The sequence below is a fragment of the Rhinatrema bivittatum genome, chromosome 4 (genome assembly GCF_901001135.1).
Source record: "Rhinatrema bivittatum chromosome 4, aRhiBiv1.1, whole genome shotgun sequence".
In the NCBI taxonomy this organism is placed as follows: domain Eukaryota; kingdom Metazoa; phylum Chordata; class Amphibia; order Gymnophiona; family Rhinatrematidae; genus Rhinatrema; species Rhinatrema bivittatum.
Genome location: NC_042618.1, coordinates 475,476,523 through 475,489,557, shown reverse-complemented (window position 1 = coordinate 475,489,557; position 13,035 = coordinate 475,476,523). Strand labels below are relative to the sequence as shown.

Genomic DNA, 13,035 nt, shown 5'->3' with positions numbered 1-13,035 from the left:
GACTCACGGGATCTCCGAAGGCTTGATGTCAAGCGCACACTGCTTCGCTACCTGGAGGTCACCAATGACTTTCGTCTCTCAGATCATCTCTTTGTCCTCTGGTCAGGGCCACGGAAAGGTCATAAGGACACAAAGACAACCATCGCTCGCTGGCTCAAGGAGACCATTGTAACGTCTTATATTGGAGAGGGTAGGGAGCCCCCGATGGGGGTAAAAGCGCACTCTCTTCGTTCTCAGGCTGCTTCCTTGGCAGAAAGTCAAGTCTGTTTCCGTTCAGGAGATCTGCCGAGCTGCGACCTGGAAGTCTCTGCATACTTTCGCGTGATACTACCAGCTACAGCTTCAGTCGCCGTCCTCCGGCCACTTTGGGGACAGGGTAGTTCGAGCAGGACTGTCTCGGTCCCACCCTCTTTAGGGACGCTTGGGTACATCCCACCGTCTGGACTGATCTTGATACGTACAGGGAAAAGAAAATTACTTCTTACCTGCTAATTTTCGTTCCTGTAGTACCACGGATCACTCCAGACGCCCTCCCTCAGAAAAGTTGGGGGGTTTACTGCTCAAACCAACCTCTGTCTCTGTTTCTTCAATTCCGCTGTTTCACACCTATGACCAGGGGCTTCGCTCCACAGTTCCTTTTGCAAGTTGGTTCGATATCAGTTGTTTGATAAGAGTTTGTGTGTTACCCATACACATTTATCTGGCTTTGGCTTTGATATTCTCTACACTGAGAGGACGCTGAGGGCGCACTGGCTTGTAGAGCAGCACCCTCAGAAGTTCTGCTCTGGCGCCATCTGCTGGACGGGGGACATAACCCCACCGTCTGGACTGATCCGTGGTACTACAGGAACGAAAATTACGAGGTAAGAAGTCATTTTCTTTCAGTTTGTCTAGGAATGTATACAGCCTGTGCGCAGGGTGCCCTCCCCTCACCTGCTAGGCTGCCGCTGCATCTCTCGCCTCCCTTCCGCTTGGACTACCACTCTCGTCCCCCTGTGAAGCCTGCCTTCCGCCAGGGCCACCGTGCCCATCTGTAGGATAGATGCAAAATGAAATGTGGGTTGGCAGGATAAGAGAGCCCGCAGCTCAGCGGCATGCTTTCCATCTGAATTCTTCCAAACATTTAAAGGCAGCCTCAGGTGCATGGGACTTTTAGGGAGATTTGAAGACGGCCAGGATGCACCAGCTCAGCAAGCTGGAAACTGCAGAGTGGGGAGCCTGGCAGTGGAGGAAGGGAAAGACAAGAGCAGGAGTCACCAGGAGGGGTGTGGGGAGAGATAAAGGAGGAGAGGTAGTAAGGGGCTGGTGGCCATATTCTCATCCTACCTACAAGTCCACTTTTTTTTAAGGTTGCTTTTAAATCTTTCAATCCCTCTTCCTAAGTCACTGCACTGGCGCTTCTCCTGCTCACCTACAGGAGCCTTCACTCTGTGGCTCCTCCCTGCCCCCGCCCTCAGGATCTCTGCTCATCAGAGAAGCCGCCCTTGTCCGTCACCAGCTCCCCGCCCGGCCACGTCCACCTTGCTGCACCGAATGCCCGGAACATCCTTCCTGGGCGGGAACATCACGCTCCTTCCCTGCCCCTATTCAGATCCCTCTTAAAGACCCATCTCCTACGTCTGAAACCCTGGCTCTCCCTGATCATAGCCCTGTCGATTACAATAAATAAATGCCCTAAGCCTTCTCTTTGTCTTGTCCGCCTGTCTCGACTAGGCTGCATGCTTCATGGAGCAGGGCTGTCTCTTCTGCGTATCCGTGCACTGCCGCGTAGGTCTAGTCAGGGTTTGGAAGTGATGGGTGGGCGTCAATGCTCCTGCTAAGGCGTGCAGGAAACAGCTGACACCTTCCCCCGACCCAGGCACGTTCCAGCCAGCCTGCAGCTTAGGTCAAGGGTCTTCATCAAGAACCAAATGAGAGAAAGAGAACAACACAGGGAGGGTTTAACAGACAAACCAGGGGAGACTACAAAATGGCAAAATGGCAAAGTGCAATATGCCAGAAAGTCATTAGTCTTTTAAGGAAGTAAGCTCCACGTTCCAGCAGCTCTTGCTCGGTCTTCCCCTGTATATAACAGGCGACCGTGAGGGTGACATTCGTCTGCGTGTGCGCGTGCGTGCCCTTCATTCTTGCTTTCCCGCTGTGTGTGCCGAACGTTCGTGCCTCGCTGCGTCCCAGACCAAGCTCCATCCAGCCCTGCATTCTCTCGCTCTGTTGGGGCTTGGTCCAGGTGACAAGAACCCGTCGGGTCCCAAAAAGATCTATTTCCTGCCACTGGCAATGGCTTTCTTTAAGTCTCTCTGGCTAATAATGCGAGACGGACCTTTTCCTCCAGGAACTTGTCTGACTCTCTTTTAACCCCGCCGTGCTCTCCCCCTTCACCACGTCCTCTGGCAGCAGATTCTGTGGCTGGGTGAAAAAGCACGTTCTGTGATCGGTTTTGAATCTGCCGGTTGTTAGTTTCATGGAAGGGCCCCGTGTTTTGGTTTTATTTGAAATGGTAAATTATCGGCCATTATTCACCCCTTCCACCCCACTCATGATTCTATAAACCTCCATCATGTCCCCTCTCGGCCGTCTCTTTTCCAAGCTAAAGAGCCCTGGCCTGCACAGCCTCTCGTCACGGGAGAGATGCTCCATCCCCTGTAGCATTTTGGTCGCCCTGCTCTGCACCTTTTCTAATTCTCTGTCTTTGAGGTGGGGCAACCAGAACTGCACACAGTACTCAAGCAGGCAGTATGATAATGTTCGTTTTAGTCTCCATTCCCTTTTGGATCATCCTTTCTGACTGCCACTGCACACCGAGCTCAGGTTCACAAGGACCCCGAGCTCCTTTTCCTGGGTGGTGACTGCCGGTGCAGAACCCACCCAGCACTGTGTCCCTGCGTTTGGGATTATTCTCCTCTGTGTGCAGCACTTTGCACGTTTCCACATTAAATTGCCTCTGCCATTCCGTTGCCCAGCCTCCCAGGCCCACGAGGGCCTTCTGCAGTCCCTCGCAATCTGCTGCTGTTTTATCAGCTTTGAATAATTTTGTGCATTTTCTGCCAGTCTTATCACCTCCGTCGCCATTCCCTTTTCTGGATCATTCATGGCTGTGTTAAAGAGCACCTTTTTCTATTTGGATAACAGTTACCAGTCCTCAATACAGCACTGTTACGCGCCCCGCCCGCGGCCGTCCCGCGGTCCTGCTCACCTTCATGGTTCCACAGCGGGCTCCGGGACGACCTCCCTCGCGGTAGTTGCCAGGCCCCGGCGTCCCGTGGCGGCGGCGGTTGCCGGGCCCTCCATGGCACGCCAGGCCTCACGCCGAGGCTGGGCGTCTTCGGCCATGTTAGCCTCGCCCATACGCGCGCGCGGACTGCCCGAACTCATGTAGGGCCAAGGGTGGGTCCAAGCTCTGCGGCGCACCCTGATTGATACCTCGATCTAAGGAAGTTCCTGTCTCTGCTTCCTTGCCTTGGCAATCGGGTCGGTTTGTTCTGAGATTGCCTCTGCGCTTGTACTTGTTCCTGCTTGCTCCTTGTCTCGTTCCAGGATCCTTCTGTTCCAGTTCTGTTCCTGACTTGTTCCTGCAGCCTATTTCCTGAGTCCTGCTTGTTCCTGTGTTCATCTGTCTGCCTACCCAGTTAGTACCCTCGGACTGTCTTACTGGTACTGACCTCGGCTTGCTCCTGACCTGCCTGCCTGCCACCTGCCTCAAAGATCTCAGCTAGTTCCTGACCTGCCTGACTGCCTGCCGCCTGCCTCAAAGACCACAGCTTGTTCCTGACCTGCCTGCCTGCTTGCCACCTGGCTCAAGACTCCAGCCTGCCTTTGACCTCATCTGACCTCCGGTACCTGACCTCTGCATTACTGACCATCCCTCAGACTGACCTCTGGACATTGACCTTTGTCTGCCTGACCTCGTCTCCAGATTTTGGCTCTGTTCCTCGCCTTGTCATCACCAACTCTGTTCTGGTTCTCCCTGTTCCAACCAGCAGCCACCTTTGAACCCGATCGCGCTCCCCCTGTCTCCGTGGGCACGCCGGACATTCATTCTCTTAGGAGACCCTGCAAGGTCCACCTAAGTCTAAGCGGCCCGGGTCCCTATGGGCTCCTCCCAGGGGGACCTCGGGCTTCCAGTGGTGAAGCTTCTCCTAGCCTCTGTCTCCTCCAGTGCTCCGCCCCCTGGGGGCAAAGTTACCTCCTGTTCCCTTTCAGGAGGCCTTCCACCTCTGTCCCAGGACAAGGGTCCACCCCCAAGCGCAACAGGTTGCCAAGGCCATGGACTCGGCGGAGTCTCCCACCTCCAGGGCCCTACCAGGACTGGCCACCACAGTGAACAACATCATCAAGCTTTAGAGACGCTGGCCTCTTCGGTTGAAGAACTGCACTCTCAGATACAGCAGTGGCCAACCTGGTGGGCCTCTCGGCCACTATGCTTCCCAAAGCCACACTGGCACTTCCTGCACCCCCCAGGTACAATGGGGATCCACACTCCTGTCATGGCTTCCTTAATCAGTGCTTTATGCAGTTTGCCCTGCAACCCTCGTTGTTTTTGAAGGAGATCACTAAAGTCACCTTCATTCTGTCTCATTTGCAAGGAAAGGCTCTGGTATGGGCCTCTCCCTTATGGGAACATTCTGATCCTATCCTATCCAAGTTATCTGACTTCATTGCCCTCTGCAAGCAGACCTTCGGAGACCCAGGTCGTATGGCTATTGCCAGTCATAGCTTAATCCACCTCCGTCAAGGGTCAAGGACCCTCTCTGAATACACAGTGGAGTTTCGGACTTTGGCCACAGAACTTGGGTGGCAAGAAGATTGTCTGCAAGCCATCTTCCTAGATGGACTCTCCTGTGCTCTGAAAGATGAGCTCTCTATCCATGAGACTCCCACGTCTCTAGAAGACTTGATCTCCCTTGCTGGAAGGATTGATCATCGCCTCCGGCAAAGACACCTAGAAGTAAAGGCTCCACGCCCTCCTCCAGTACGCCCCACAAGTGCACCCTGCACTCCAGCGAAGACTCCTGCACCATCACCTTCCTCAATGGTAGAACCTATGGAAGTGAATCATGGGCGATTGTCTCCGACCGAAAATCTCCGTCAACAAAAGGAAGGGCTCTGCCTTTACTGTGGCACTTTTGGACATCATCTGCAGTTTTGCCCTGTCCATCCGGGAAACTGCAACGCCTGAGCCCGGCGGGGGTCCCGAGCTTAGACGCAACTGTTTCTGGCCCTCAGCTCTTGCTTCCTGTATCCCTGGGCATCAAGGCCCACAGTTTGTGACCACTGCTTTCATCAATACCGGAGCGAGCGGTAGTTTCATTTCGGACGACATCATCAAACTCTTGAAGATACCTCTCCAACCCCTAGAGATGAGTCTTCGTATTGCCTCTATTCAGGGGGAACATCTTCCAGGTCTCATTACTCACTAGACAGTGGCGATCCATCTCACTGTAGGTACCCTCCATGAGGAAGAGACATCCTTCTACGTCCTAAAATGCTCAACCCATCCGTTAATCCTGGGGTTACCTTGGCTCCAGGTCCATGAACCCCAGTTCGATTGGCAGACCCTGCAGTTGGTACAGTGGGGCCCAAAATGCCAAAAGACTTGTCTGCACCCGGTATCCCCCGTGATACGCGTCTTGAAATCAGTTACCCTTCCAGGTTTACCGCCGCAGTATTCTGACTTCAGCGATGTGTTCTCTAAGCAGAAAATGGATACCTTGTCTCCATTATGCAAGTTCAACTGTTCTATTGAACTTCTGCCGGGCACTAAGCCCCCCAAAGGCAGAACCTATCCATTGTCCCAGCCTGAGACTTAGGCTATGTCGGAATATACTAAAGAGAATCTAGAGAAAGGCTTTATCTGTCCATCTGATTCCCGCACAGGAGCAGGGTTCTTCTTCGTGAAGTAAAAGGACGGTGGACTACATCCCTGTATCGATTACAGGGGTCTCAATGCGATAACTCGTAAGGATCGATACCCACTACCCCTCATTAGCGAACTGTTCGATCGCCTTGAAGGGACACGATCTTCTCCAAACTGGACCTGAGAGGTGCATACAACTTGGTACGCATCCAACCTGATGACATTTGGAAGACGGCGTTTAATATCAGAGACGGCCACTATGAATACTTGGTAATGCCTTTTGGGCTATGTAATGCTCCAGCCATTTTCCAACGCCTCATGAATGAAATCTTCCGAGATCTCCTGTACAATTTCGTAGTCATATACCTCGACGACATTCTGATCTTCTCTAAGGACTTAGAATCCCACCGTGAACACGTCCACATCGTTCTCCAATGTCTGAGAGAGAACCATCTGTACACAAAACTGGAGAAATATCTGCTTGAGCGGAATCGCTTACCCTTTTTGGGATACATCATCTCTGATCGTGGATTCTCAATGGACCCGGAGAAATTTCAGGGAATCCGTGACTGGCCTCAGCCAGTAGGCCTTCGAGCGTTACAACGTTTTCTAGGCTTCACCAATTATTACTGGAGCTTCAATGCGAATTACTCTTCCATTGTTGCCCCACTCACTGCTATGACTAGGAAAGGGGTCAACACCCGAGTTTGGACACCCAAAGCAATTGCTGCCTTCCAGAGGATTAAAGAAGCCTTCAGCTCCGGCCCTTGTCTCTTTCATCAGGATCCCAAACATCCCTTTGTTGTGGAGGTCGACGCCTCAGCAATCGGCGCCGGAGCCGTTCTGAGTCAACACTCCCCCACAGGCAAGCTAACTCCATGTTCGTTCTACTCTCATAAGTTTTCCCCCATGGAACAACGTTACACTATGGGTGACCACGAATTCCATGCGGTCAAACTAGCGCTTCAAGAATGGCGCCCTTGGTTAGAAGGGGCGCAACATAAGTTTACCATCTTCACTGACCACAAGAACCTCAAACATCTCAGAGGCTCAACTTTTGAACCCCCGTCAGGCCTGGTGGGCCTTATTCTTCGAAAGATTTGACTTCAACCTGTGCTTTCGTCCTGGTTCCAAGAACCTGCTCGCTGATGCGCTGTCCAGATCATTTGAGCCTGAGGACGTCCCGGAAGCTCCTAGCTTCATCATCGACCCTGCTTGTATCTCCCTTGCTGCAACTACCACAGTCCCTGTTTGGAAGACCATCGTTCCCCGATGGCTACATGAACGCGTCTTAAAATGGGCTCACGAATCTAAACTGGCAGGCCACCCTGGTCATGCCAGGACTCTGGAAATGCTGCAAAGGCACTATTGGTGGCCTACGATGGTGCAAGATTCACGAAACTATGTGGACTCATGTCCCATTTGCGCCCAGCAAAAGCCACCAACAGGGACGCCTTGGGGCTTGCTCCAGCCTTTCCCAGCACCTACCGAACCATGGTCCAGCATTTTGACAGACTTTATCACTGATCTACCTTCTTCCCAGAATAACAAGGTGATTTGGGTCGTCATCTACCGCTTCTCAAAAAATGGGTCATTTTATCCCTTTGCCGGGCCTTCCTTAAGCCCCGGAATTGGCGAAGCTCTTCCTGAAGAATATCTTTCGCCTCCACGGACTCCCCAACAAGATTGTATCCTATCGGGGATCACAGTTTGCCGCCAAGTATTGGCGTTCCTTGTGTCGAAAGTTCGACATTTCCCTGAGTTATACGTCGGCCTACCATCCCCAGGCCAATGAGCAGGCCGAAAGGACCAATCGGAACTTGAAGACATTCCTACGCTCCTATGTAAATGATCAGGAAAACAATTGGTCGGATCTTCTCCCCTGGGCTGAACTGTCGCACAGTACCCATGTCGCAGCAGTCACCGACACATCCCCGTTTGCAGTAGTCTTTGGACGGCAGCCCCGACTGCCTCTTCCTGTTCCTCTGACGGTTCTGTCTCCAGCGGCTCAATCCATGGCTCAAACCATTCGCCAAGTGTGGACCCAGGTAAAAGAGCGACTTTCACAAGCTGCTGAACGCGCCAAGTGCACCTCTGATCTTCATAGATGACCCGCTCCACTCTTTCGACCTAGCCAGAAAGTGTGGCCGAGTGCTTGACACATTCGACTGAGACTTCCCTCACTGCCTGTCTCCGAAATACATCGGACCGTTTCCTGGGATTCGAAGAATGGGAGCTGTTTCATATCAACTCCAGCTACCTCGTTCATTGGGTATCCACAACACGTTTCACGTGTCCCTGTTAAAGCCGTTGGTCCTCTCCTAGCCCTCACGCAAAGACCCTCCTGCTCCACGCATCTCTGTATAAATTTGTTACACTGTTTCACTGTAAACCGGAATGAAGGCATTCTGCTATATTTCGGTATAAAAAAAGAATATAAATAAATCTCTGCAGAACCTGACACTTCTCTCCAGGTAAGAGAGGTCCTCGACGTCCGGCGACACCGAGGCAAGTGGGAATACCTGTTAGCCTGGGAGGGCCATGGGGCCGAGGAGAATTTGTGGGAACCCTCCCAAAACATCCTTGATAAGGATCTTCTAAGGACCTTACATAGATTGAACCCTGAGAAACTACAGCCGTGTAGGGGGAGGCCTAGAAAGGGGGGTACTGTTATGCGCCTCGCCCCGGCTGTCCCATGCGCGGTCCTGCTCACCTTCATGGTTCCACAGCGGGCTCTGGGACCACCTCCCTCGCGGTGGTTGCCAGTCCTGGCAGGCCCCGACGTCCCGCGGTGGCGATCGCCGGGCCTTCCACTGCGCGCCAGGCCTCATACCGAGGCTCGGCATCTTCGGCCATGTTAGCCTCGCCCATACACGCGCGCGGACTGCCTGGACTCATGTAGGACCAAGGGCGGGTCCTAGCTCCGCGGCGCGCCCTCAATATAAGGAAGTTCCTGTCTCTGCTTCCTTGCCTTGGCAATCGGGTCGGTTTGTTCTGAGATTGCCTCTGCGCTTGTACTTGTTCCTGCTTATTCCTAGTCTCGTTCCAGGATCCTTCTGTTCCAGTTCTGTTCCTGACTTGTTCCTGCAGCCTAGTTCCTGAGTCCTGCTTGTTCCTGTGTTTATCTGTCTGTCTACCCAGGTAGTACCCTCGGACCAGCTTATTTCTGACCTGCCTGTCTGCCGCCTGCCTTAAGGCCACAGCTTGCTCCTGACCTGCCTGCCGCCTTCCTCAAAGACCTCAGCTTGTTCCTGACCTGCCTGCCTGCCTGCTTGCCGCCTGCCTCAAGACTCCAGCCTGCCTTTGACCTCGTCTGACCTCCGGTACCTGACCTCTGCATTACTGACCATCCCTCAGACTGACCTCTGGACATTGACCTTTGCCTGCTGACCTCGTCTCCAGATTCTGGCTCTGTTCCTCGCCTTGTCATCACCAACTCTGTTCTGGTTCTCCCTGTTCCATCCAGCAGCCACCTTTGAACCCGATCGCGCTCCCCCTCTCTCCGTGGGCACGCCAGACATTCACTCTCTTAGGAGACCCTGCGAGGCCCACCTAAGTCCAAGCGGCCCGGCTCTATGGGCTCCTCCCAGGGGGACCTCGGGCTTCCAGTGGTGAAGCTCCTCCTATCCTCTGTCTCCTCCAGTGCTCCGCCCCCTGGGGGCAGTTACCTCCTGTTCCCTTCCAGGGGGCCTTCCACCTCTGCCCCAGGACTAGGGTCCACCCCCGAGTGCAACAAACACTGCCTCTTATCCGATCTCTTTTTATTTTCTTGAGGAGTTTCATGCCTTCTAAAACTGTAAATTCACAATATCAAGCAGCTCAACTTTATCCATTTGTTTATTTACACCTTCAAAGCAACCTGATAGATTTGTAAAGAAAGGTTTCCCTGCACTCAATCCATTTTGACTCTTCCCCATAAGTCATTTCTTATCTATTTTGTTTTTAAGAATAGCCACTGACCTCAGTCTTAGTGATCTGTAGTTTCCTGGATCACCTGTGAACCCTTTTCCAATATTATCATTACGCTGGCCACCCTCCAGTCTTCAGGGACAATGCTGTTTGAAATGATGGGTTACAAATTATTCGCAACAGGTTTGCAGGTTCACATTTGAGTTCTTTCAACACTGGGGTAAGTACCATCAGGTCCTGGTGATTTCTTACTCTTCAGCGTGTACTGACTCCTCACTGATTCTGCATGTAATAATCCCGGCACAGCTCTCACTCTGTACCTACTGACTCTCCCGGCATGCGCTACTGACTCCACCACACTCACTCTGCGCATCCTACTCCCCGCTGGGTCCTCACTCCCTGCCTTCTGGCACTCCTCTTTACTCACGCCTCATTTTGGTGTCAGGGTCACATGCTACAACTGGGGAGGCCATGTCTGTCCATCATTTTGCGCTGGGCTCTTTCAGCAAGTATATCAGTGTTATTCTACTTTATCGCAAGTTCCGCGTCACATCTACGCACCATAGAAACCGTATGTCACAAGAAGTTTACATGCAATGAAGTACGTCTGTTCCATGCTTTCACTGTTTCCAGCTACAGAGAATCCTTCTGATTTGGCAGTTGGATATCCAATGCAGCACTATGTTTAGATGTTAATTGCTGTTTATATGCACAAGACTTTAAAATAAATCTGGAAAGATATGTTATAATCAAGATGTAGAGGATCTCTTATTCCTTTCCGCACTTGTTCCCAGAAGGCTTGGATATTATTGCATGTATAAGGATGAGCCCATGGCAGTATGACAAGACCAGCGTTGACTCGTTTTAACAATTCCTGCTATAAATAATTCCAAGGGGCGCAGTGTGCGACAAAAACCATCGATTAGGGTATGCAAGCTGACTAGCACACCCTTACTGATTTTTTCCCGTAGAACGGATTCAGTTTTACATTGCAAGTCTCTCTGCCAGCCTATTTCTGATCCGATACAGGCTCTGGTTTGAATGTTTTGTCCTGTGGTTCAAAGTGCATGGGGCACAGCGGTGCATGGGGGCTGCCAGCCAGCGAAGTTTACGTTGGGAGATGTTTAGACTGTGCTGGCAAGGGGAAAGGTGTTGCAGTCTCCTGCACACCTTAAAGGGAAGACTGGGAGAGGTAGGCTGGGCCTGTGAAATCTGTTTGGCCTCGATGCAGAGCTGCCAGATTTCCCAAAGCAGCGAGAGATATCCGTAGTCCCTCATTTACCAATTGAAGTCAGTGCTGCGAGTCACATAATAGTTAGAGATCCAAGGTGGGCCTGAAATCTCCCTCCTGCAATTGGGTAACGTGGCGGCTGTGCTGAAGGGTTCTCTTGTTGTGCAGTATCAGACACCACTAGGGCTGGGAGCGCTGAACGTCAAGTGTGCTTCTTATAGAGGGTCATCCTCGGAAGCCGCTTACTGGGCTAAGTATTGATCTACCCTGGCTGTCTGAAGATTGCCCGTCCATCCCCCAGCTTTTAGCAAGGTAAAAAGTGGACAGACCCAGGGATTTTCCAGTCTACAGTGTCACGTTCCAAGGAAAATGGAGCAGCAGCAGCGAGAAAGAGGGTGCAGATCCCTGTGGGTGCTTTTATCCAGGGGAAGGTCTGCATGCACGTTGTCCCTCTGGACGCTGGAACAATGTGGGCGCCATTAAAAGCTGCTCCCGGAGAGCTTCTCGTAGTGTTAAGTGGAGCTTTTCCAAGGTTTCTTCCCAGCTTAATCTGCATTTGGGGTTTTTTCTTTCTTTCTCTTTGTTGTTGTTTGCTTTTTGTTCGATTCAGAGGCCCTGAAACATTTTAAAGGCCGCCTCACTGCCTACGAGCACGATGAAATCCTGAACTATGCGGAGCTGTGGTTCCTGGGGCTTGAAGCCAAAAAGATCGAAGGGGTCCCTGGAACGCAGAACAATAGCAGCTACGATGATGAGCACGGAACCTACATAAAGGTGAGAGGGGGAAGAGCTCGGGGGTGGGGGGGATGGGGGAAGGGGACAGGTCGAAGGGGGTCCCTGGAACGCAGAACAATAGCAGCTACGATGATGAGCACGGAACCTACATAAAGTTGAGAGGGGGAAGAGCTCGGGGGGTGGGGGGGGAGGGACAGGTCGCCCTTAGAAAGAAATCAAACCCTGCAACCCCCACACTGACTCAGCAGCTGGGTCTTGGTGGTGAGAGGAGAAAGAGCGCCAGACAGCAGCTGCATTTCGGGGGCTTGGACTCGGAGCCTTTGGCTCGTTGCTGAGATCTTTAAGTCCGACATGGCAAACCCACCTCATAGAGCGATCCCGTCATTGTGACTGAAAGCAGTTGCATGGGACCCCGCTGACCCAAAGCTGCTCAGCTAAGTTAGTGAAATAGTTTGCTGAGGCCTTGACCTTCATGGCCACAACGGTTGCAACCAGCTGTAAAAGCTATATTGAAATGACAAGCCACTTGTGGTGACACATATGCCCGACTGAGAAACTTAAATTGCATTTCTCTATAATATAAATTGGTCGAGATCCTGGCTACACGCCGAAAACAGGCCCGTAAAATGGGCTGAGTTACAACAAAATCACCATCCCGATTCCAACGTGATTCTAAGGTGGAGTCGAGGTCTACTCCCGCGCGCTTCTGTATCTGCTTATAATATGCTGACAATGACGGGGCAATTGGTTTTTCAAAATGAAACACCTGATCCAGTGTATGAAGCACCGAGGGAGTTTAATATCCCTCCGGAATGGCCCGTATGTAGTGCCCAATTTGTAGGTAGGGGAAGATGTGTGTGATTCCCAAGCCATATAGGTCCCCGAATTCCTTAAAGGAAAGAAGTATCCCCTCCTTGTTCAGCAAGTGTCCTAGTCGGGTGATCCCTCTGGATACCCAAAGCGCAAAACTGATGGATTGATACCCTGGTGTAAAATCAGCATTCCCCCCTACTGGTAGGAAACAGGCACATTGGGATGGTATCTGTAATAACTTGGTCAATCTCTGCCACGTCTGCCTGAACGGGCGTACCAGCGCGGTGTGTATAAGAAAGGAGGGGAGATTAATGGAACCAGACTGCACCACATAAGCTGGACCAAATGGAGCCATTAAGGCATTATCAGCATATAATGGGGTGTACGCAGGGGAGTCCGTCAACCAATCCCGGATAGTCCTTAAATTGCACGCCAAATTATAGGCCCCCAAGTCCGGGACCCCCAAACCTCACCTCCCCCATCACACCTTCAG

The 13,035-nt window shown here is 52.1% G+C and overlaps 1 protein-coding gene across 5 annotated transcripts in view; it reads left to right on the top strand.

Annotated features, from left to right (window-relative positions):
* DYRK4 (dual specificity tyrosine phosphorylation regulated kinase 4) overlaps positions 1–13,035 on the top strand; it is a 246,022-nt gene that overhangs the window by 181,220 nt on the left and 51,767 nt on the right. For all 5 annotated transcript variants that reach the window (XM_029597284.1, XM_029597287.1, XM_029597285.1 and 2 more), the window contains one exon: positions 11,605–11,768. In XM_029597284.1, the coding sequence (XP_029453144.1) occupies positions 11,605–11,768 (164 nt within the window). The remainder of the gene's footprint in view (positions 1–11,604; positions 11,769–13,035) is intronic.